Below are 26,223 nucleotides of genomic sequence, written 5' to 3' on the forward strand. Positions count from 1 at the left end.
AATCCATGTGCTGGTCTACCATCATAATTACGGACCATTTAGATTCTTTCGTATTGGGGGCCTTCACGCTTCCTTGGCTAGCACGGCTTTTGCGACGCGTTAGCTCCCTGTACTCTGGTAGTACGTGTGGCTCCGAACAGCACCCACGCACCGAAGGCTAGCGGCCCAGCATACCATGAGCGTGATACATATGCAACAATTTAGCATCCAATTCGTTGCTGCAACATATGCAAGCACCATAGAATTTCGTGCAAATATAGATTCAAATGAAAAGGCAGCAGTTTGCAAACTAATGACGCAAACTAAATTGCAGTTTCACCATTATATTTTTTTATAACAAGATCTTCAAAACTAGACTCACTACATTTAGATAAATTTTATTCCTGGAATATTTTTTGTTATGGTACATACGTTCTAGAACACTTTATTTATTCTCAAAATGATTTATATTTTTTACTTATATTTGTATTTGTATTTACAATAGTTTTGTTAGAACATCTTTTTTTTGAAATAATTTTTATTTTTCAAATTGGAACAATTGTGCCACTCTTGCATGCAATCGGTTTAAACTGCACCCTTAAATTGCTCCAACTAAAAATTTATTTTAGTATACCTAATGATGATATTATTTTAAAAAATTTATTAAAATAAAGATAATAAAACAATTACTCCCTCCGTCCCAAAATAATTGCACATCTAGAATTTAAAAATTATCCCATAAAAAATTGCTACTTTGACTCAACTACCATAAAAGACAAGAGTATCCGAAGTCTTCTCACAAAAAAGACAAGATAATATCAGAATCATTCTCACAAAAGACAAGAGGTATTTTTATAATTTCATACTATGCATTGGTTTGTGTGTCCGGTCTTAGATGTGAAAATATTGTGGGACGGAGCGAGTAGTGTTTAATTGAATCCCATGGGTTGACTTCCATAGCCCTGGCTGCTGCACGTGTGCAGTAATAGGTGGGGCGCGTGTGCATTTATGACCCCTTGGATGTTGATCCAGTAGCTCAGATTGAAGTTTGCACGGTTTGCACGAACAGTTTAGTTTGCACTCCTTATATTGTTTACAACTAGATAAGTCTAGAAGAAAGAACCACCAAATTTGAAATTCTTATGAGGGAGAAATACTATATACAAATTTTAATTTTAGATTAAAAAGGAAAAAGATGATTCATATATGTGATTTCACGTAGCATCATTAGTAGAAATAAACTTAAGAAAACTTACCAAAATTGATTTGGTAGTCCACTGGTAAGGCATTTACCCTTCGTTGGTGAAGTCACAGGTCCGATTGCTGCCTTAGCCACATTTTTTTCATTTTACCACTATCATAGTTTTATATACCGAGATAATAAGCTGTAAACATACAAATCCCCCACAAAACCGAGGTGTAGCCTAGTGTGTAAAACTTGTCGCCACGGGGGAAGGAGAGCTCTCATTAGATAACGGTCATTTAGATTAACATATACGTCCACTTTTAAGACGACCCAACAAGTGGTGCAGTGGCAAGGATTTGTGTGTTGGTGCCCAAGGTTTCTGGTTCCAATCCTCTTGACCACAAATTTATTTGGGAAATTTTGCAGCAGGCGATGATGGGGGGCAGGATGACGTGATTTGGGCGGCCCAGCAGGCGTGGGTTCGGCCGCATTGCTTTTTTCATTTTTATATTTAAAAAAACTAAAATTTCAAAAATATATGTCGAATAGGGAATTTTTCAAAAATGGGTGCCTGTCGCCCCTGGACAGGGTGGCTGTCGCCCATCCAGTTGGCGACAGGACCTAAATGTAAAAAAAATTACATTTAGGTCCTGGTGCCCAGGGCGCATTAAACAGTGAAATTTTAAAATCGATATAAAATAGTATAAAAATCAGAAAAATACAAACTCAACTTTTCTGGATTCTATGAAACAATATCTACAACTTTTGTTACATAAAGTTTTTCATTTGATCAATGTATCTTGCTCCATTTTAAATACCAATTTAATACACTTTTATTTAAATCTCAAGATCCATCCTTTTGATGCATGTCATCTTTGGCCAGAGTGTTGCATATGGTGAGCATAGTCTTGTACAAAATTGGTAGGCCCAGAAAACATTTCTAGAATAAGTTTTTAAATTAGACCTTGCAATATGTCTAGTTTAAATGAGTTATTTATCCATGGTGCTATACTGAGTATTAGAAGCCATAACATTTACAGTACCATTATTTTATTTCCTAAGAGCTATAAAAAAAGTTTGGTAAATTTTAGATAAGCACAACTAGACCAAATGAATTATTGCAGATTTTTCTAGGTACAAGAACTATTTTTCTTGATTTAGATACATTGATCAAATGAAAAACTTTATGTAACATAAGTTGTATATCTTATTTCATAGAATCCAGAACAGTTGAGTTTGTATTTGTACGATTTTTCTACGATTTTATATCGATTTTATAAGTTCACTGTTGAATGCGTCCTGTGCGTCAGGACCTAAATGTAATTTTTTTTACATTTAGGTCATGTCGCCAACTGGATGGGCGACAGGCACCCTGTCGCCCATTAGGGGGGCGACAGGCACCCATTTTTGAAAATTTCCCTATTCGGCATATATTTTTGAAATTTTGTTTTTTTTAAATATAAAAATAAAAAAAGGCTGGCAGGCTGACGTGATTTGGGCAGCCCAGCAGGCGTGGGTTTAGGCCCGTACATTGACCGGGGCAGAGTGGCACAGCAGGCGTGGGCCTCCAAATATTTGGGGCATAGAGTTTAGAGTTTAGTGGCCCTCAAATCATATAATTATTAATTAATTAGCTATAGAAAAAAAATAAAAAGCCCACTAAATTCCATACTACAATAGATGTGTTATTGCTTACTGTGACTGTTTTTAGAGTTTAGCATAGGGTTTTTAGAGTTTAGACCGGGGGCAGGGTGGGCAGGCCTCCAAATATTTGGGGCATAGAGTTTAGAGTTTAGGGGCCATCAAATCATATAATTAATAGTTAATTAGCAATAGGAAAAATAAAAGGCCCACTAAAGCCCATACTACAGTAGATGTGTTATTGCTTAATGTGACTGTTGCTTTTGGGGGAAGAAGCTTTTCTAAGCTGAAGTTGTTGAAATCCTACTTGCTAGCTACTATAATACAAGAAAGACTTAATGCCAATAAGAGCACTAGAAAGTGATATTTTTCAATTTTTTAGGATTCCATTATGCTTTTCGCCCCCCCCCCCCCCTGATTCGTAGGTACGACCCTGCGTGCCTTGGTGGCCGGGTGGTTGCCAAAATACCATGTAGCTCAATGGCAAGTAACTGCACGTCTGGAAGGTTTTTTTAGGTTCAGTTTGTGGCTTCAACAATTTTTATACTTTCTCGTTTTTTTTGACAATTTTTCTATTTTTTATATACTCAACATTTCATTTTCTAAAACTTATTCATTTTTGGAAAATTTTTTATTTTTATATACTCAACATGGCGATTTCTAATTTACTGTTCGTGATGAATTCATTGAAATGTCACTAGTATGACAAAATCGAGAAAACGTCACTATGCTCTGAGCTTAGTATCTACAATCGAAGATCCATGATGAAAATTAGATAATCCTCATAGATGGTGCACCATTGTGATGTTCTCTGAAAACATCATGAAAATTTTGTTATAAATCAACAGATTTCTTGTACTACATATTTTTTAAATATATTATGATTATACCTTAGTACTAGTATATAAAAATAAATATTTCCACATACTCCATGTATGAGCACATATCTGACGTATATACTATCATGAATGGTCTAGTGTGACCACATACTCCACGTACGTGCTCTTCATTGGGTCAGTTGTGCCCTATATCATGAGATACATATATGAAAGCAGCTACAAGTGCATGTAGAATGGATTTTTCCATGTGTGAATATGTACATTGTTGTATTCATGTACTTCCGGTCGTATGTGTGACTCATTCAGTATATTGGCTGGAAGAAATGTTGTAGCTGGTGGCAACAAAAATACTAGCATGGGCATAAATTAGGCATTAAACATATGTAAAAAGTAAAAACAGCTTCTAGAATTCAGGATCCAAATAGCACAATCCAGATTTTGCTGGATTCTGAAAATCTAGATTTAGAACAAAATCTAAATGGTGGTGTTTGGATTATTGGATTCTATGAAATCGGGTGGCGGCTCAGTGGGGAGGAGCAGCCAACACACCTTCACTACGCACCGCGTGAATGCGAGGAGCAGCCGGCTCACCTTCACCACGCGCGGCATGAAGGCTCGGTGGGGAGGTGGTGGCGCACCCCCTCCAGGTGCCCGCCGCAGCTAGGAGGAGCAATGCCGGGCCTATCGCGGATGGGGAGCCGCGGCACCCGGAAGGCGTGCATGCCGCTTTGACGGCCACAAGCTCGGAGCCATGACGCGGTGCGGTCAGGGAGCAGCTGTGCCGTCCGGTGCAGCGACGTGCGAGAAGCCATGACATGGGGTGGGCCGCAATAGGAGAGGGTCGGGGAGCAACAGTGAGAATTTAATTGGGTGAGTTGGGCGAGGCGGAAGTGGAGCCGCCGCCGCCGCGGGTGAGGTGGAGCGGAGAAGGGAGAGAGATGGCACCCATGGGGAAAATAATAATTTCACTAGTCAATAGCTGATAGAATCAACCCACCTCCAGCTTCTAGGATTTTCAAAATCCTGAAATCTTCATCCTGGCTGAATATAGATTTTATACAGATTTTGGATTCTACATTCTCAAAATCTTGGGGCTTCCAAACGGGACCTGAGACGGTCGGCACGGCAGTCAACCAAAGTCAACGAGAGGGCCGAGTGTGGAACTCGGACCGCATGCACCACACCCGGGGTGCATGCACGTATATTTTCTCCGCATGTAAAGTTGGAAGTGCCGTTGCACCTATATTCCAGACTCTTCTACTAAAATGGCAGAAACATGTTCTCCAGCATGCACCACAATGCTCAAGAGATGTTGAATTTTCATCTATCAACCAGGTATGTTTATAGTCATATTATTTTCACCACATTTTAGATCTGAATTTAGGTGGTTACCTTAGTTAATTTTAAATTGTGAAGATGGGCAATTTACATGCAATTTTAAAATCTTTTTTTAATGACTAGGTCTACATAATCAATGGTAGTTGTTTTATTTTCTTTTTGGGTGGGAACTTCTCTACTACTAAAAAGCTAGTAAGGGCTAGCTTTTTTTTTTGAGAAAACCGGGTTGTATTTCACATATAATTCTGACAGTTTACATCCCAAATCTTACAAAGACAGCTTTGAAAGAAAGAAAAAGTACATCTAGGTCCTTGCAAGACACTCCCGGTCGTCCTCGTAGCCAGCAGTCGGAACAGTCGCCTTGAAGCCGACCACCCTCCCGACGAAAGAACGTCAAAGGTTTTCAGTGGCACCAAGAGTAGCACATCAGGAATTCCAATATGCCTTATAGTCGCTGAACGTCCAGGCCGTGCAAGATGGCTAGTGGCCATCGCCTCGCCGGAGAACAAGGTATCAGGCGCCTCAGCCAGCAACAACCCCAGCCCACTGGATGACGATAGACCCCGAAGGGGAAGCAAACCGCTAGAAGCAGTGGGAACTGAACACCAACCCGATCTCAGAAGTTGTTGGAAGGAGACACCGGTCAACGTATTAGCATTGTCGCCGGTATGATCACCAAGCCACCTCTGATCAGCAGCCACCATATCGTTGGTAGCTAAATTGAGGCTACCGATGACGACGTGGGCAATGAAGGCACGAGAAGGCACATAGAAGGCTAAGACAAGGATGCAAAAGATGACTTCCCCATTGAAAACATCATCAATGTCAAAACCTCCACAGAAAAAGCCTTCAGTAAGCACCACGCCCCCATCGGCCTCCGCCAAGATCAAACCACCAACAACGACGGCATTAGAGGAGCTCGGGAAGAAAACCGGAAGACCAAAATCTTCATCTCATCGTCATTGCAGGACACACCAGCATGGACAGCAGATGAAGCAAACTCCCCAAGCAGAAAAGGCAGCCTGGGAATCCTTATTTTCTCACTAAAACTACGCACTAAACATAGATATGAGTACCTACAATAGGTATGTACAGTTCCCTCACCGAGATTCACATCGCAAAGCTCACCCACAGGCACCGGATCCGCGCACTGCCGCCAGGCTTGCTCCGCAGGAGGCCGTGGGAGTGCCGCGCCACACTGCCGAGCATGCCCCGCGGGGCCGCCCGCCACCGACGGGCTCGCTCTACACGTGCCTCGGTGAGGGAGAGGAAGATCGCCTTTCGGACTGTGTCAGGTCGAGAAAGGTCAATTAGTAAGGGCTAGCTTGGCAACCTGATTTCCCGCTGGGTTCCCGGCCTTTTCCCGGAGCTGGGAGCCCACGCGGAAATTGGCCCCGGGCCACGTTAACTTGCCATTTGGAAGCCCATACTAGGGTTAGGAAGCCCGAGCCTCGCATTTTCCCCAGGGCGTTCCCTCCCCACCTCGACACATCGGGCGCCGCTTCCCCGTCTGCGTCGCAATGGATGCGACGGAAGGGAAAGGGTGCAGTGCCGCCTCCGCCCTCCGCCTCCACGAACTGCCGCCCCTCCTCCGCATCCGGGCACCTCCACCGCTCCGCCCCTTCATCCCCATCGGTCGCTCTGCCTCCGCCGCGCCCTCCGCCGCTCGTCTCCCCGTCGGCTGCAACGCCACCACCCCCTCAGAGATCTCGATCTACAGCAACGCCTCCAGCTCGGCCAGCTCTGTGAGACCTCCCTCCTCCTTCTGTCCTACATTTCCTAGTGTTTCTCTCTCCTGATTGAGTTCTTGTAGATCCTGTCCTTGCTGATCTCCAATATCCAATTCTTGTAGTTCTTGTATTAGCCGCATGCGGAACTGAGCATTCGTGCTATAGCTTGCTCTGGATAGAGACAGAGTTCAGGTCAGAGGCTAGTGAAGTCACATATAGTTGCTAGATCAATGGCGATCACTGATTGATCTGTTCTTGGTCATAAGCAAATCGCCCAACGCGTTGACCTATGTGTAAAAGAAATTAAAATTGGCCGGCAATAAGCTCATCTACTACAGGAAACTACAATTCTTTTCCTGAAATCGATGATGTGTGTTAAACAATAAACATTATTCATTGTAGCTTGAGAACTGAGATCACGTTGTGAGGATCCTGCTGGATTTTTCTGTGATATCTCTTCAGAGATTCCTGTCGTGCTGCCCTGGTCAACCTAACTAAACATTGCAGTAGGTGCCGTGAAGGGTTCGGCATTCCTCGATGACACAGAGAAGCCATGTTGATATTTTTTGCAATTTCCCATGTTAGTTTGATGAGCTACATTAGCATACAGTTTTAGTTATGTGACTTTCCTATTTCATCATGGCCAACAATCTGCCAGTTTTTGCCTAGTTGATATTTTTCTTAGGACCATAAAACTTATGGTCTGACACAATGCGGTTGTCTGACACAAAAGGTATCACCACTATCTTTAAAGCAACAATGATTATCTGGATACATGAACACTTTGGTTAAAAGATGTTAGCATTCCAGAACTTGGCAACACTGACTCATTCTGGTATCTGCTAATTACTTGAATACTTAGATAGCAGTTCTTGAGCAAGGGAATTGTTCTGCGAGCTAGCTGATTGTGTCCCTTGCATTGTACTGTAATGTTTATTCTTGTTTCATAAAACTGGTTGGTTTAAGAAAAGCTGTGCTTGATGCTAGAGAACTAATTTCTGATAATTCATCTCATTGATTAATTTGTGATGACCAGTACCTGCTGGAGTTGTCAGGAAGGATGGTACAATTTTCAGGCTACTGATAGTGGCTCATACTATTTAAATTTGATATCTTTTCACTCATGTCTTGCCTTTGCACTCATGTCCTTTTTGGACTACTGGTAGCATGCCTAACTATTATCTTTTCTTACCATGCAAGTTGATTAGTCAACTGTACCCAAGTTCAGTGAGATCCTGGGGATGCCAACAGCATTCAACCATTGGTGTAATGATTCTATAGAAGTTCAAGGCCAATGTGAAGTGGCAAGGGCAATGTGAAGCATATGAAAAGAGTTAAAAGTTATACTTTTGCATAGCTTTTGAGTTAGATGTTACATATTACGTTCTTGAGGCTGACATCTCCATTACCCCGATACGTCCAGGAGACCACATATCCCGTATCCGATACGTATCGGAAACGGATATTCTAGAGATACGCCGGGGATACGTATCCATCGCGTATCAGCGTACTGGGCCGCAATGGGCCTTGAAACTCAGGTTTGGATACGTATCTGTTGCCGTATCGGAGAGCAGAGAGAGGAGCGCGCGAGCTCGAGATCCGCCGCCGCGGGAGGGGGAGGGAGGATGGAGGCGTGGGGCACCGGAGCCGAGCCGAGCTCGCCGCCCGCCGAGACCGTCAAGGCCACCAAGCTCGTCACCCGCCGAGGCCGTCCGCCAAGGAGAGAGAGCCAGAGAGGGGCTCCGGCCGCCGCCGCCCTGAATCGAGGGAGGAGGAGGGAGCAAGGCCGTCCCGCGCCTCCGCTACACCACGAACCGCGCCTCCGCCCCGCGCCGCGGCCGCCATGGCCGCCGAGGGAGGGAGCAGGAGGAGGGAGGGGGATCCAGCGCGACGAGAGAGCAGGGCCGCCGCGCCCCCGCCGTCGACCAGATCCGGTGGCCGCCCGCCGCACCTGCCGCCGTCTAGCCCGGTGCCGGCGAGGGAGGCTGGAGCGCTGCCGCCGGCCTGGGGAGAGTGAAGGGAGGAGAGAGAGAGAGTGGAGTGCGACGGGGTTGGGGGAGTGGGTGGATAAAAAATGAAGTGTATGATGTGTGGGACCCGCAGTTAGTAGTTGATATGCTGGTGCCATATTTCTTATCAAATACCTAGGTACTAACATGAATTGGCTCCATTCTGGAGAAGCTATTATTATTATTGGTGGAGGAAATACTTTGTGGCGCTGCATTATTATTATTTTATTTTATTTTTTAAATAGTAAACGTATCTGCGTATTGGGTTTTTTTAGAAAATTGTCATATCCGCGTATCCGTATCCTTTCGATACCGATACATGTATCCGTATCTGTGCAACTTAGGCTGACAATGTACAAGGAGGAAGCAAATTTTTATCTTGAGCAGAAACTGGTGTCAATCTGCTTTATCTTGAGCAGTGCAGTGCTCATCACTGTATATAAAAGAATGTTGCGCTGCCAATTTACGAGGAAGCAATTTTTTGGCGCCAAGGTTGTTCATCGCTTCCCTCGTCAAAGTGTATGAATAGCAGTGGCGAATCTAGCCTAAAAATGTAGAGGGGGATCATGTCCACTTTCTTTTTTTTTCTCCTCTTCTCTCCTTCTTCCTCCTCTTTTCTCCTTCTTCCTTCCCTCTTCCTCTTCATTGTTTCATCCAAATAATAAAGGGGGGCTTAGGAGGTATCCATGGGTATTAAGAAGGTAGGGGGGCTTAATCCCCCCTAGCCCCACGTGGATCCGCCCCTGATGAAGAGGAAGGCAATCCGGTTGTGATCGTGGGCTATTGTGCCTGCATCAGGTTTCGTTTTCGTGTGAGAAACAATGTGGAGGCGAGACTGTATACGTAATACGTGTACATATTGTAATCTAAGTATGATGTAAACTGCAGAGTGCATGCTGATTTAACTGTGTCCGCACCTCCCCGGGAAAAAAAAACATTCTAAACAGCGGCAGGGAGAGGATATCTCCCCTGTGGTAGAGGGGGAAATTGGTGGTCCAAAAATTTCTCCACGAGAGATTTTCTTCCTAGAGATAATTACTTGTTGCTGCCAAACTAGCTCTAAGAGCAACTCCAACAGATTTATTTTTTTCTTTTTCCTTTTCACTTTTTAGTCATAAAAAGGATTTAGTGGAAAAAAATTTAGCTCCAAAAGATTGATTTTCTCTTTTCCTCTTTCTCCTTTTCTCTTTCCTTTTATTTCCCTCCCCTCTCCCTTTTTTAAAGGGGAATTCTATCTTCTCCCTTTTCCTTTCTCTTTCTATTCATTCTTTCCTAGTCACAAGATCCAAATGCACAAGAAAATTCTGGCCACTCATGGATTAAAGGGAAAGGGAAAAATCAATTTGCTGGAGCATATCTCTCCAATAAATTAAAATTGTGGTGGGGGATTCCCTTATAAGATGAGAAAGGAAAAAAAGAAAAATTAATTTGTTAGAGTTGCTCTAAGGGTGACGTTTTTTTTCCTACATCGTCGCCCCCGGTTTGGTTAAGCCTCCTGCCGTCGCGGATCACTCCCCGGGCGATCTGAGCCATCCGAGCACTCCCAGACCCTCCCCCGACCCGGCTCCCACCCCGCGCGCCCTCCCTCCCTCGCTACAACGCCGCCTGCACCCTCGCTCCGCCCTCCCCAGCTCCCCCTCTCCACGCCCCAGCTGCGGCCACCGCCGCGGCGCCCAGCGCCTTCACCCTCCACTCGCCCCGCCGATGAGGACCCCGTTTCTACCCTCCCTCCCGTGCCCCCTCGCACCTTTCGTCCGATCGGGCCTCTTCCTGCCCGACGGTTCCCGTGCCCGCTCACGCACCTACCTCCTCCGCCCCACACACCCCGGCCCCGCAACCTCCAACGCCGCCGCCGACACGCGTGGCCCTTCCTCCTCCGCCCCCAGCCCCAGATCAGTCGCGACCGCCGCCGCCAACCGCGTTCGTCACGATGGTGTCCGTCATTGGCAAGGAGGAGGGAACCCTAGCACGGCCTCTCCTCGCGGAAAGGAAACTAGACAGCAGCGGCGTGGCCTCGCCGATCTCCGCGTCCGCCCCCATCTCCGTTCCTTCAGCCACCGGAAAGCAGCGGCCTCTCCTACGCCCTCCTCCTTCATTTCTTTGGCCGGCGGACAGCAGCGGCGTCGCATCTGCGCACCAGGTATGCCCGCCCCTCTCTCGAGCGTTCTCCTTTCATGCTGGGCAAAATGGAGCGATTAAACCTTAATTTCCATTTGGGTCTGACACAATTTCTAGTATGTCTTCACCTCAGAGCTAGGGTTGACTGGTGAGAGGATGAGAAGAATCCTTGTTTAGGGTTACGGGAGGGAGTTGATGGAAGGGGATGGTTTTCCCCATGGACCAGGGGGGGAACCGTGGCTGCCAATGGGACGTTCTGCGTGGTTTGCCCTTGCAATAATAACATGACAATCTCAGATGGAAAAGGAGTACATACATTAAGATGGCATCTCTAAATTTAGCAGTACCTAATCTGACCAGTTATTAGGCTAGATTTTTCTATTTCTTTGACCAAAATAAACATACGTATATTGGCAAAATCAGTGCTAGAAACTGAATGGTCTATGGAAATGTTTCAGTACCTAATTTGGCTAATTTGGCCAATTGATGGTTGTGCCATGGTGCTCCCATTGGCCGACATTTATCCCCCATCTGGACTTTGATTGGTCCCATGAACTATTTACTACTGTTATGCTTCGATATATAGTTCTGCATGCTGCATCAGGGTGCTTTGGATGGAGCACCCTGAAAATGGATAATCAGAGAAACAATTGATACTTATAGTTCTTAAAAATGCAGATGCCGCTTGGACACAATTGAAAGTTCTTTCTTAGAAGTCTTGCAGAAATTCTGTTGCTGGGCAGGATGAGATCATGAACATAGCTAGCAGGCTTGAATTGTACCAGCTCAAGGTAGGAAGTCTGCTAGCTCATTCAGCATGATGTCTCATATATACATTTAAAAAAAATTATATATTGACAAAAAGGGAGAGTAGTCAAATATTGAAGATTATTTTCTACTATAATAATGCATTTCATGTCGAACACTCAAATATTGCAGAACTTAACGAAAACATAAGTATCTTTTTGGTTATCGCATTCTCTGGTATCTTTCTCCAGGTGTGGTTGGCATGCCTGTATGCTATTAGGCAGGTTGCTGGAATTGTAGCATCCCAAACAATTATAATTCATTCTGCCAAACTTTTTGTTGCTAATTCAAGCTTTAATAACTTATAATCTGTTCCTTTCTCTAAACCCGGTTGGCTGCAGAGGCAGAGGGGATCATGGCTTGGTTCAAGCTTTAGTTACTTATAATCTGTTCCTTTCTTTAAAGCTAGTTTTTGAGGCAGAGGGGTTCCTGGCTTTGCTGTGATGTTTTGTATGTATAACATTTCAGCAAAATCCGACTGAACTTTGGAGTGAAGTGGCTTCCACAAGATGCCGCATTAGCAGGGTGGGCTGGGATCAACAGGTTCTTGCTCCCAGTGTTGGAGCACCAGTGCATGCTCAACATAATAAGTGATTTGGCTTCTTGTTCTGATCACATCGGATTTGAGGATTTTACTCTCAGAGCAATTGTTGTAAACTGATGAATTCCTCATCCATTGTTGTTACTGGATGATTTGCAGCCTGGCCAGTGGTTGGAGGGCAAGAACCAAGCGATTCATTGCATTGGTCCTGCGCTTATTGTGAAGCCTGGCCAGTTATTTGGCGCTTTCATGCCTAGACAGGTGCAAGGATTATTTCATTGCTTGGTGGGGTCATGTACCTTGGTGTGCCCCTGGAATGGTAAAGATCTCTCAACCATACCTTTTTCCACATGGAATCTGAAATTCTAGAGAAGTCAAACAATGATAGCTACTTTCTTTTGTTGCCATCAAATGAGCATATTTATTGTAACCCTGCTCTGGAAATCATGTTGCTTGCTGTTTCAGTTCTTATTCATGTGGACTTGTTTGAGTTTAGCTGGAATGCTGGATGCTTCAAAGGGGACCCTAGGTAGAGCTGCTACTGCGAAGTGGATAAAGAAGCTCACTTGAATGGTAACTGAACTATATCCAGTAGCATTTGAATGTTTAATAGTAGTTCATGGTCAATGATTGAATTTAGGAGAAATGTTGAAGACCCTTGTCTTTTTTCCACTGAAACTAAAAATAGCAACCACCTTTTCTTTGTGTGCGTAGTAGTAGTCCAGATGTGGGCTGTTATCTATCAAGCAATTGAGAGATCTGTGGGTGTTAATTTTGAGTCCATCAATACTTACTGGTTTAGTACAAAAAAAATCACTATTGTTAATATGTTGCGTGCTGCTGTTTTTTGGAGTTTGTGGAAATTAAGGAATGACCTGTGTTTTCATAATGCTGATTGGTAGAACATGAAGGTCTTGGTCATGAGAATAGTGAAGATGGTGCAAATTGGTTAATTCTGTGTCTGAAGAAGGAAAAAGAATGTCTCTCGAATGCTATCTCGGCTTTAAAGCGCATAGCACTCAGTTCTTGGAGAATTGCCTGAAGAAACTACAAGCTGATGAAGACTTTACTAAGGTCCCGGAATAATACAATTGACATCAGCACGTGTGGTATTCCTAAAAGCAAAGCATCAGATTGAATTTACTAAGAAAACAAACTAATGAATAGACAAATTAAAACCCATGGCCTTTCATGTGTTTCCGTAAGGTATGTAGGTGCCCGGTAATGGTTGAGTATAAAGTTTAATTTGCTTGCATGTTGGTTCTGACGCACCATCAGCGTCTTGTCCATGTATTCTATTCAGCCCAGCCCCCCCCCCCCCCCCCCCCTCTCTTATTTTGATTGCTACTTTCATGGGGTTCATGTAGGTTACATTGATACATTTACTTGCTTATGGATTTCAATGGCGAAAGAATTTTCAGCTCCTATGTACCTGAAGACTGAGTTCATGTGCTGTGGAGGATCAGCCGATACATGGGTCTGACTATCTGAGCACTTGTGGTTTAGGGGAGGGAGACGATTTGGGAGGTCCATGTTGCAGCTACACAAAGGCAAGAAATTCTTTTACTGCTCTGTGTAGTGGATTTATGTTGCTGCGTGTTGAGTGATTTTGTTGATCTTATAGAGTAAATTTTGAAAACATACTTTAGAATTTGTGGCATGGTTTAGCTATGAATGTTTTATCTCAGTTTCCTATGAGAAGCGCTTTGCCAGTGGTGTTTTCCTCAGGTTGTTTTGATTTTGGAATTTTTTTTTTTTGCCAGTGGCTCGCTGTGTCAAAATGACTTGTGGCTTGAATAGCTAGAATTGTGGTAATATACATGTCAAGATTGAAGGCTTGAACATACCGGATTTAATTCACATTGCACCGTGATATGAGTTCCCAAATTGTTCATGCTTCCAGCTTTTATTAGTTTGCCACTTCTCTTTGTTTATCCAGATGATGGATATTTGTGATCTGTGTAGATGAGATTGAATTGATGTTTGTTTTCATGTCTATGCATCAACATTGCAACCATTGTCGAATTACATGTTATGGCTCGAACTCAGCAATTTTGGAAGGGGTTATCACTGCAGTCACGTGCATCCAGGAGACCAGGACCTCCATATTCTTGTGACCATACTTCAGAAGTTACCACCGGCGGCTATGAAATCGATGAACCTTTTTCATTGCGAGAGCTTATCTACTTCATTTTTCTTGTGCAGATTTTTCGAAAGCAGAACTAAGCAAGTGGGAATCACAGTAGTAATAATAAGCTCAAGCAATAGATAAACTAGACAAAATATTCTGCAGTAGTTCTCCAACATGCTCGAATAACAAGCTCACAAGTTCTCCAACATGCTCGAATAACAAGCTCACAACTATATTTCATACGGTTGCTGTTCTGAATCTATATTTTGAAAAATGAGCTTCCAATTTCTCTTATAAATGTCAATGAGCCTAATCATATTCTGTATTGCCCATACTTTGTGTATTGCTGTAAAACTTTATGGCTGCCTATAGCAACGCATAGGCATTCACCTAGTCCTATATAATTCTTTAACTAGTAAGGTGCTCCTAATGCATTGGATTTTTTTATGAAACACCGTATGGACGTAGATGCTCATCTATGAATAGTCGCATGCAATTGTTCTCTTATGAGCACCTTTAAGAGATTGAGCTAGTAGATCGATCTCGAGATTGATGAAACTACCACAGATGTCTCACTATACAAGCGGGTCACCTACCACCGAAAGAATCGTGCCGGTCAGACTCAAACCCAGATGGTCAGGGTCCATTGCAAAGGAAAAGAATCGTGCCGGTCAAAGACTCAAACCCAGATGGTCAGGGTCCATTGCAAAGGAACTTTACTAGCTAAGATACGCTCAGTTTGCATTGTATCACACATGCAGATTAAATAATGAGTGTTATATATACGCTTTTTAGTAACATGGCACAAAGTCGAAGAAGAGAAGTAGCAGCAGAAACATAGCTCGGGCTTGATATCCAACACTAGAAAAATCATGTGTGTTCACTCTCATAGACACAACATAGAAGAATTTTATTTTGGGTGGGCTATACACTCCAATTGTACGTTCCGCTATGTTTCTCCATGGCCTTGGAATAAACCTTCTTGTGTTGCGGATTTCATCCACACCAAATAATCAGATCACCAATGCGCAGAAGTCAACAGGCCGCCATGCTCGGAGTCCGAGGTCGATGAGCCACGATGACCCATTCGGGCCACCCGGCCCCCCTTCTTCCCTCCAACAAGGATCATGGGCCATCCTGCACCGCATGTCCGCATCCATCCAACTCCCCTCTCCCGACGACGCCACCCGTCCGCGAGCTCGCGCATGGATCCCCAGTCTTTTAATAGGCATCGCGAAGCAAGCGGGAGCTAATTAATGGCCGCGGACAGCCCGCGGGGCCTCTCCTATTCCTACGACGGCGCCGGGGCCAGCCCTCCACCGACGCCCCCGACCTCGGTGCGCTAGCACGACGGTCGCCATTGCCGCCACCTGCGCGAGCGGGCGCGGCGAGAGACTGCAATGACCTCCTCCGCTGCCCCCGCCCCGGCCGCCGCCTCCCCAGCCCCGCGCCTCCATATTACCATCACCACCGCCACCACCGGGCCGGCCTCCACCATCACCTCGCCCTCCTCGCACCACAGCCCCAGCAGCGCGCGCTCCCCGCATTCGGCGAGCAGCTCCCCTCGCGGCAGCAGCAGCAACACCGGCGCGGGCGCCGGCGCCGGCGGCGGCAGCGGCAGCGGCAGCGGCAGCGGGGGCACGAACCAGGCCTGCGCCGCCTGCAAGTACCAGCGGCGCAAGTGCAACCCGGACTGCCCGCTCGCGCCCTACTTCCCCGCCGACCAGCAGCGCCGCTTCCTCAACGCGCACCGCCTCTTCGGGGTCAGCAACATCCTCAAGACGCTCAAGCGCCTCCGGCCGGAGCTCTGCGCCGACGCCATGGGCACGCTCATCTACCAGTCCGACATGCGCGCGCAGGACCCCGTCGGCGGCTGCTACCGCCTCATCCTCACCCTCGAGCGCCAGCTCGAGCTCGAGACGGCCGAGCTCACCGCCGTCCTCCACCACCTTGCGCTCTGCCGCCAGGCCGCCGCCGCGGCCACCGCCATCCCGCCGCCCCAGGAAGGCGGCATGGCCGACCTCGACGTCACGCCCTCCAACCAGCCGCTCCTCCTCAACGCCGAGCAAGAGGTCGTCGACGCGCTCTACGCCAATCACGAACCCGACGCCGCCGCCATCCTTCAAAGCGGCCACGTCCACCACCACGATCACGGCGACAGCCCGCAAGATCACGGCGAGCAGCAGCAGCAGCAGCTCTTCGACTACTTCTACTACGAAGCCACCGCCAGCGACGACGCCAGCAGCAAGCCGACCATCGACATTAACGTCGACAACATGCAGCAATTCGACTTCGACGATATCTGCGCCGCCGAGAAGGTGGACCTGTCCACGGCGGGGCCGGAGGAGATCGGGCAGCCGCAGCACCACCTCGACGTCAACTGCCAGATCGACCACAAGGACTACGAGATCAAGGCGGCGGCGCTCGTCGACGCATTCGACATGCGGCAGGAGCTGCAGCCGCCGGTGGACGTGAACGTCGCAGCCGTTGACGTCAAGCCGGCGGCCGTGGACGCCGGCATTCGCGTCGACATCAAGGCGGTGGATGTGAACGCCAACCTCGACGTCAATGTCGACCTGCACGAGGAGGATGCCAACAACATCGCAGCAGGCGACGGAGCAGCACAAATAATGGCAGCTGATTCGTCGCATTGCAGACTAGGGTTAGGCTTTTCTTCGTTCTGAGTGATGATGAACCCTCCGATCCATCCATTATTCGCATGCATCGACGCCAATGCATGTATGAATAATTTCCCCCCATGGAGAGGATGTAGAAATTAGGATTATTGCATTTTTGTCAACGGGAGATCAGATGCACCGCCTCGTTTAAGAATTATGAGCGCAAGAACATTCAAGCAGGTTAGAATTTAATTTGCTAATAATTAATCTTCTATAAATAATGTGGTGTGGGACTGTGAGGATTTGGTAATTAATGTAATTATCTTCGAGGCAAATTCAAGTGAATAATGCGTTCTCAATCTTTGCATCTTTCATTTTATCACAAGAAGGTGACAGAACGTGGTTAATCAAATAGCTAATGAGTAATGAATAATTGAATACTGAATTGTAGCGAACTGAAGTTTAAATACTCAATTCTTTTTTGGACTTCCTGACATAGAACATATTAATTCAAACATTCACTGGTTGCGAAGTAACTTGACACATTGTGGCCGGCTAACGAAGATGAAGTCTTAATTTTGCAATAATCACAATTCAACTCAAATGTAAAATTTCTAACTTGGCTGTCCACAACATAACAATAGATCCAAAATTTGAAACTGAGGTAAGAGAAAGGAAATTGTTCCTTAGCCATGTAACTTGCGTGCATTCGGCCTCTAGCGAAATACAATATCTTCAGTCGGTACCTAAATAAGTTAGAAGCAAAATATTACTTGTTGGGGAAGCCACCTTCGCCCGAAGCCGAAGGGAGTCCTGCCCGAAGACCCAAGGGGAACGCCTACGAGTCTGACGAAGCGAGCGGCGAAGACGAAGGGAGTCCTGCTCAAAGACCCAAGAGCGAAGGCAGGAGGAACGCCGACGAGTTCCGCCGAAGGCGGGCGAAGGGGCGGAGCCTTCGCTCGGGACAGAGAGCGAAGCAAAGCGGATCCCCAAGCCTTCACCGAGCAGAGGTCGAAGGGGAAGCCATCGAAGGCATGATCGACGAAGGGTTCGCAGTGGAGCGGGCCCACAAGCAGGGTTTTGTACAGAGTGTTTGAGTCCAGCTGTAATCCACTACAGTTTGTCGGTTTTGTAACATTACTAGATTACCCCCGGAATATTCCTAGATGCTGGCAGTTACAGGGCATTATGGGGTTTTTAGGACGACGGGTAGGTGAAGCGTCGGCTATAAATACCCCGTATTACAGTGTTTGACGGGACATTGAATACAGAGCAGATACGCTTGCACATTAATTTTCGTGCCGTTACTGTGGTTGTTTGTTCTCTCTCGAGGCTTCGCCCTCGGCAAACCGGGCTGTTGTGATACCCCTTCGCCGGTATCTTACACCAACAGTAGGAGGAGGAGGATGCTAACAACATCGCAGCAGGCGACGGAGCAGCACAAATGGCAGCTGATTCGTCGCATTGCAGACTAGGGTTAGGCTTTTCTTCGTTCTGAGTGATGATGAACCCTCTGATCCTTCCATTATTCGCATGCACCGACGCCAATGCATGTACGAATAATTTCCCCCCCTGGAAAGGATGTAGAAATTAGGATTATTGCTTTTTTGTCAACGGGAGATCAGATCCACCGCCTCGTTTAAGAAATATGTGCGTAAGAACATTGAGGCAGGTTAGAATTTAATTTGTTAATTATTAATCTTTTATAAATAATGTGGTGTGGGACTGTGAGGATTTGGTAATTAATGTAATTATCTTCGAGGCAAATTATAGTGAATAATGCATTCTATCAATCTTTGCCTCTTTCATTTTATCAGAAGACGGTGCGTGACAGAACATGGTTAATCAAATAGCTAAGTACTCCCTCCGTTCCAAATTATAAGTCATTTCAAGAATTTTGGAAAGTTATTATCTCAAAGTTTGACCAAAATTATAGAGAGAAACATAAAAATTTATGACATCAAATAGGTTTAGTATGAAAATATAACTAACAAGAAATCTAATAATACTTAATTGGTATCATAATTGTTATTATCTTGTTATATAAATTTAGTCAAACTTGAAAAATTTTGACTCTCCAAGATTCTTATAATGATTTATAATTTGAAACGGAGGGAGTAATGAATACTCAATTGTAACTAACTGAAGTTTACATACTCAATTCTTTTTTTGGACTTACTGACATCACTTTCAACTTGGAGTGACCGGCCGCCGTAACTTTCAAATGATGAGTTCCAACTCGGTACCTCTAGCGAAATGCTGAGGCAATTTAGAAGCAAAATGTTACTGCAATATTTAAAAATTATTATAATATTTAAAAAATAAATTAGTTGCTAGCTACATCTATACATTAAAAATAATGAAAGCTTAATTAATTTATTTGTAGCTACATCTATACATAGAAAATTTAAATCTTAATTATCACATGTACAATAATATTTATACCTTTTAAAAATTAAATCAACTGCTAACTACAATTATAAATTAAAAATAACTAAAATTTAATTATCACATGTATAACAATTATTATAACGTTTAGAAACTAGATTAGTTGCTAGCTACAGTAAAAATTGCTAACCTTCTTTTTCCCCCTTTGGTTTTACTAAAAGAAATTTTAAAAAAATCCCCTCCAATCCCCCTCCCCTCGCCGAGTTGCCATGAACAATGGCATAGTGCATGGCGCTCGGGAAAAGGGAGGGGTCTTGTATACGTAGGCACAATCAATAGTACGTTATCATGACTCGTACTTACGTGCCTTCACAGTATTAATACCGGGTTGACCCCTCTCGGCTGCAACAACAACGACCAGTAACTCTTGACTTTTTTTTTGAGCACACACCAGTAACTCTTGACTGGATTGATAGTGTGACATCCAAGACTGTGGGCCAAGTTGGGCCGAACATGTGTGTCACTATAGCGATGTGGAGCATTGTAGCTCTAGGACTTTAGTCCATATGGGTAGTTCACATAGGGCTAGACCATCTTAAAAGGCCGGTCTCAGGAAGCTCTTAACTCTGGTTGCAAACCGGTTGCAACTTATTGCGTGAAGTATGGACGAAAACCCACTACTAGAAAACAGGCCTTCATCACTGGCTGAGAAGGGCCTAAGGTACCGGTTTTCCAACCGGTGCCCCGCAACCGAGACCATTGTCTTGGGTCTAAAACATCAGGTATTTAACCCGGTGCCTTAGGCACCCATTGGTACTGGTTGGAAAGTCCAACCGGTACCAAAGAGGCTGACACGTCCAACCGGTACCAAAGAGGCCGCCACGCTGACGCAAGGTGGCAGCCCCTTTGGTACCGGTTGGTCTTTCCAACCGGTACCAATGACCTTTTCCTTTTTTCCCCAAATTCAGTTTTGTTTGTTATATTTATTACTGTTTATTCTTTTATAATTGCTAAACGCACTCAAGCTCTACAGTACTATACGTTCATTGGTCGTTCATGTTCGTTTTTAGAGAATATTTGAAACTAACTAAAAGTGAAATGCGAGCATATAATTAAGCTAATTAGATGAACTAATATATTTACAAATTTACAAACATCAAGGCATAATGTTTAAATATATTTACAAATGTACAAGTCATGTTTGTAGTCCAACTACTGGTCCTCTCAGAAGGTCGATGGAAGTCCTCTATGGATGTGACCGTCGTGGTAGAACTCGCCTCTAGGATCCAAGATCTCATTCAAAATGAATCCGGCGAGCTACTCGCACACGGCGTTGATCCGATCAGTAGAGTAACATTCATCTCCCATTTGAGACATCTATCATTTAGGAGAAAAGGATTAACATCATGTGCGTTAGTACAATTATGAAAATATACTAGTGAACGGTTTGGACGTACTCTCGTGTCTTCATCAGTAGCCTTCCCGCATGGAGTCATGATGTGCAAGTAGTCGCATACATAGTACCCGCACCAATCAGTTCCTTGTTGTTGTCTTGCACACTTAAGGAGAAACAAATAAATTACTCAATTTAGAATAATTTGAGATTATATACTTAACTAGACAAATCTTTATGAATCAACATACCGGATAATCCATGTTAACGTTCAGTTCGGGCCTCCATTGACCACGTCCTTTGTTATTTTTCACAAATTTTTTCCAAAAACCCTGCGCTCAAAGTTAAGTTTGATATTCAGGAATTGTTATTAACAGAAAAATGATTTGATTGTGCAAACTAAACTTACCTGTTCAAGTGGTCTAGGATATGTTGGATTGCGGACTTTGGATTTCTCATTGAGTCAAAGACTATAAGATTACTGGTCTCTACGGAAAGTATGAGTAAAATCCAATGATAACTGCAGATATAGATAGGATATATACATACATGCATTAGATGACTTAGTATTTATTTAGTAATATAACATATGATTGAGTCGACCAAGGCTTACCCAAAGTTGTATGGTATGAATATATAGGATTTGTAATTTTGCCTAGTCAACGAATCGTATATGTTTTGGCACGTTTCCTTGTAATTTTCGTTGAGCACTTTCTGGTTGACTAGCAAAGGAGACATGAAGCCGATCTGATGGTGCCATCCATGTTTTCGGCTTCTTTGGGTCTGCTGTCTAAACGATACAATAGAAATATCGCGGCCTGTAGGTCCACCTGGAGTTGTACGTCCGTCGGGTGTAGGAGTGGCAACCCTGGCACCCGGAGGGGCTCGAGTTCTTTTTGTTGTGTGCCAAGCTGAGGGATGGTCTTGCCATATTTTTTCTTCAGATTTCTCATCTTGTGTGCCTTTGTCAGAGTACGATCATAGTCCGAGGGTAAGCTTTTCGGTTTTGGTGGGTTGTCTAGGTTTGCGAGAAGCTTTTTCCCTAGTTCTAGAGGTACCTTTTCCCTCGGCGGGGGGACTTTAGGCTTCAATTGTTCTTTTATATATCGAGCAGTCTCCTCTTCCAACTTCTCAGCGGTTTTCTCGTAGGTTAATTTTCTTTCGACCGTTTTCTGCTTCTTCTTGGGTCCAGCCGCTGGGAGGGATGCTGTCTTTTTCTTTCCTTTTTCTGGTGAAGGAGGTGGTTTTGGGGACGGCGGTGAGGGAGGCCGCGGAGATGGGCGATCGGTCTGCATGGGAGCCGTTGTGCTTGCAGTAAGTTTGATGTCGGCCTTGCGCCATAGAACGACCCCGTGCAGTGCGTCTCCCAATGTCTTCTCTCCATCCCCTCCAACGAAGTCGAGTTCAAGATCCTCATTGTTTCCAACTATCTGCTTGACTGTGATGGAGGTGTAGCGAGGGGGTATCGGCCTTCCATGAATTGTAGTAGAAGGATTCAGGGGCAGGGCTGACCCGTATGCGACATGAATAGATATATTTCTTGCTCGCACATGAAGCTCGCACGGTGTCAGCATGGTGACATCATCCACTGGATACCTCTGGTCATCTACCACCGTTGGCTCAATCTGGGGTTGCTGTTCCGCTTGTACATCGGGCGCCGCCGTGGATGCACAGCTGCTGCGTCGCTGAGAGGCCGGGCTTATCACAACATCCGGGTACGACCCAGCAGTGCCCCTTTGGCTCAGAGCTAGCTGCACTGCCTCATTGACCCTGGCGTCCATATGAGATTCCAAGGACGTAACATTCATGTTCATCTCTTCTTGTATGGCACGAAATTTCTCTTCCTGTTCGGCTTTACTCTTTCGGTGAGTCTTGTAAGAGGAATCTCCGGACCAAGCAACTTTCCATGGGACCTCGCTGATGCCGCGGGCTCGTCCAGGGTGTTTCGGATTCTTTAATGCCCTTGTCAGCTCATCATTCTCCCTTTGAGGCTGGAATGTTCCTTGTTGGGTCTCATCTATTGTAGTGACTAGATCGCGGGACACTTCTTGCATATACTCGGGCATGACCAAACTTCCATCCAACTGGTTTAGTGTCACGCCATTAGCAAATAACCACCACTTGGATCTATCCGGCCAATCCCAAGTCGTCGGCCTGATGCCTCTATCCATAAGGTCCTGCTCCATCTTCTGCCATTTTTTAACTAACTTCTTGTACCCGGCAGCCCCAAGGTGGTGGCTGTACTTCTTATTTGCTGCATTCACTTTGGCCTGTTCAGATTTTTCTTGTGCTTCTTATGATAGTTTGTATTATTTGAACTCCTCCCAGTATGGTTTAACCTGAGGAAGATCGTCCCAGTTCGGCTCCTTATCCTTCTTGATGTAATTGATGTACAACTTCTTCTTGAAAGTTGCAAAGGCAATGGCCATTGTTTACAAGGCACATTTCTTCACAAGTTCTTGGTCAACTCCTTCAGGAAGAGTGAACATATCCTTGAGTTCTGCCCATAGCATTTCCTTCTGATGTGCAGGCACAGCGTGTTGCTGTTCTTCGGGTTTGCTCATTTTCCATAGTCTTGTGGTGATCGGAATTTTTGCCCGAACAATAACCCCACATTGGTTGACAAATTTTGTGCTAGCAGCGTCTGGAGCACTTGGACAGCCCTCTGCGTCCACTTCTGTGATGACCTGTCTTCCCTCCATTTTCTTGGTTGGCCGGCGTCTCCCTTTTGACTGGCTCAACGAAGTCGATGCGGAGGTCGACTAAATTACAGAAAAGATATGTTAATCGCAAAACTAATCTACCGAAGTCACCATGCATATAGTTGTAAGATTCGTACTGGATCATGCTACTGTTGATTGGGCGGCGGCGCAAAGTCATCATCTTCTTCATCGGCATCTCCAGACATATTCAGGAACGAATCAGTTGTCCGAGCATCTTCTTCAGCGATTGGCTGGGTGGTGTTGGCCCTCGTATCTTCGTTTATTGCGTCGAACATGTATTGCTTGGCGACCTCGTCATCACCGAAGGGGTCCATCCTTAACTGAAACCGTAAAAATGTGTTAGAGTATGTGTCCATCCTTAAATGAAGTAGGATAATTCAATTCTTTGAACGAATATGCGTGTTTGAGAGAGAGAGTGTGTGTGTATGTTAGAGGGACAGAGAAAGAGAGAGAGTTAGTGAGTGTGTGTGTGAGTCAGTGTGTGTGGGTGTGTGTGTCTGTGTGTTAGTGGGATAGAGAAAGAGAGAGAGAGTTAGTGTGTGTGAGTCAGTGTGTGAGTGTGTGTGAGTGAGTGTGTGTGTGTCAAGGGTCGAGGGTCGATACTTTATATAAATGTGTTAGAGTGTGTTAGGGTGTGTTTGTGTGTGTGTTAGAGTGTGTGTGTGTGTCTGTGTGTGTGTTAGTGTGAGTGTGTGTGTGTCGAGGGTCGATACTTTATACAATTGTGTTAGAGTGTGAGTGTGTGTGTGTGTGTCTGTGTGTGTGTTAGTGGGAGTGTGTGTGTGTCGTGCAACGGGGTCGAGGAACCGTGTTGAGGGTCGAGGTCTAGGGTTGAGGGTCGAGGTCGAGAGTCGAGGGACGGGGTTGAGAGTTAGGGTCGAGGGTCGAGGTCGAGAGTCGAGGGACGGCGAATGCGTGAGTGAGTTAGATAGCGAATACGAATGGGTTCGAGCTCGAGAATTAATTTAAATCAATCTAAATTACAAATGCAATACATGTAATCAAGAATTGTACATAAAATTATTACTCGTCTTCGTTACTCGTCATTACTCGTCGTCGTCATTACTTGTCGTTGTCATTACATTATACAGTGAAATACATGTCGTCGTCGTCTAACCATTAAATACATGATTAAATAAAATATTTGAATGACACAATTATACACTACATAAGACATAATAATAGAAATTCTCTCTAAATTCTCTTCATTTCCTTCTATATATGAAATAACTAAATTCTAGATAATATCAAATAATGGTAAAAAAAATAATGACTACATTCTCTCTAACTAAATTATCTTCATTTCCTTCTCTAACTAAATTCTCTAACTAATGTATATAAATAAATTAACATGCGATACAAGTACATCTAAATTACACATGTAAAGAAAAAGTAATAAATTACACATCTAAATACTATATACATATATAATACAAACTAATTATACAGAAACTATTTAAATTATATCTAATTATACATTATATAGTATATACATATACATAACAAACTAATTATACTAATTATACATGAAACTAATATAGATAAATTATATACTATCTAGTTATCACTAAACAATTAAATTTTAAACTAAATAAAACTATACTATCTAGTTATCACTAAAACAATTAAATTTTAAACTAAATAAAACTAAACTATCTAGCAATCATTAAAACAAATAAATTTTAAACTAAACAAAACTAAACTATCAACTTAACAATAAAACTAATTGTTTTACCTAAATTATACTCAATTCTATACATTCTTTTTTATTATACTAAATTATTCACTACATAATTAAATAGTAGAAATAGAAATAAAAACAGGAAAATTACACATTACATATAATAATTAATAAAAAATTAAAATGCAAGAGGCGGCGGCGCCATTGTTGCTCATGTCGATGGGGAGGTCACTGGTGGAGGGGGAGCAGCTCGGCGCGGCGCGGTGGAGTAGGCGATCGGCGTGCAGCGCGTAGGAGGGCGCCGACGTCGTAGTGGGGTGGCCGGCGTGCTGCAGGGTGAAGGGGCGGCGCGGTGGAGGAGGCGAGTCGGCGTGCGGCGTCGAGGAGGGCCGGTGACGGCGATCGAGGACGGCTAGACCACCGGAGAGGTCGAGGAGGTCGACGACGATGACGAGGTTGGCACAAGGAGGTCGCCGGAGTCGACGTCCACGACGACCAGGTTGGCGTGGGCTAGTGCGCGCAGAGGAGGGCCACCGGCGTGAGCGGACGCTGCCGGTGGAACGCAGAGAAGAAGCGGCGGCGGCGGCGCACGACGACGTGGCGGCGGCGGCACGACGATGCGGCGGTAGCGGCACGACGATGCGAGGGCGCGCGGCGGAGGTCGACTGGAGGAGGCGATGAGCAGTGGAGAATTGGGCGGAAGAAGCAGGAGACGAATTTATACCCCATGCCAAAGGTACCGGGTAAAGAACACAACCGGTACCTATGTAATCCTTAGGTACCGGTTGTTGACCCACCCGGTACCCTTGGCAAGCCTAAGGTACCGGTTCTTGGCACACCCGGTGTCTTAGGCCCCAACGGGCGGGAAATGAAATTGACCTATGGTACCGGGTGGACTTCTGGAACCGGTACCTTAGGCCTTTTGAAGTTAACTTTTCTATCTACTTTGACCGGATTTGAATGGAATTCTTTAGTATCTAAATGGTAACGCGATGTAATTTGGGCTCCGCGGCCACAGTTCGACTCCTGCGCGATGCCCCACTTTTTTTACCCAAATAGGCCGCTAAGGTACCGGTTGGATTTTCCAACCGGTACCAATGG

The 26,223-nt window shown here is 45.0% G+C and overlaps 2 protein-coding genes across 24 annotated transcripts; both read left to right on the plus strand.

The window, feature by feature from the left end:
* The first annotated feature begins 10,276 nt into the window (after nt 1-10,276).
* On the plus strand, nt 10,277-14,651 carry LOC120678792. 23 transcript variants are annotated; one of them, XR_005676776.1, is made up of 6 exons: nt 10,281-10,862; nt 11,519-11,631; nt 12,116-12,507; nt 12,685-12,761; nt 13,091-13,394; nt 13,556-14,044. XR_005676776.1 is itself a non-coding variant. In XM_039960161.1 (5 exons), the coding sequence occupies exons 1-4, from the start codon at nt 10,653-10,655 to the stop codon at nt 12,756-12,758; spliced, it is 519 nt and encodes a 172-aa protein (XP_039816095.1). In that variant the 5' UTR covers nt 10,277-10,652; the 3' UTR covers nt 12,759-12,761; nt 13,593-14,044. The 23 variants fall into 23 exon arrangements, 8 of the variants coding, with proteins under 8 accessions (XP_039816095.1, XP_039816096.1, XP_039816094.1 ...); XR_005676777.1 differs by having other exon boundaries at nt 13,091-13,262; XR_005676773.1 differs by having other exon boundaries at nt 10,283-10,862; nt 12,654-12,761.
* Nucleotides 14,652-15,719: 1,068 nt separating this feature from the next.
* On the plus strand, nt 15,720-17,003 carry LOC120678097. Its single transcript, XM_039959261.1, has one exon. It carries the CDS (start codon nt 15,720-15,722, stop codon nt 17,001-17,003), a length of 1,284 nt encoding a protein of 427 aa, XP_039815195.1.
* Nucleotides 17,004-26,223: the final 9,220 nt, after the last annotated feature.

The sequence above is a fragment of the Panicum virgatum genome, chromosome 6N (genome assembly GCF_016808335.1).
Source record: "Panicum virgatum strain AP13 chromosome 6N, P.virgatum_v5, whole genome shotgun sequence".
Lineage (NCBI taxonomy): Eukaryota > Viridiplantae > Streptophyta > Magnoliopsida > Poales > Poaceae > Panicum > Panicum virgatum.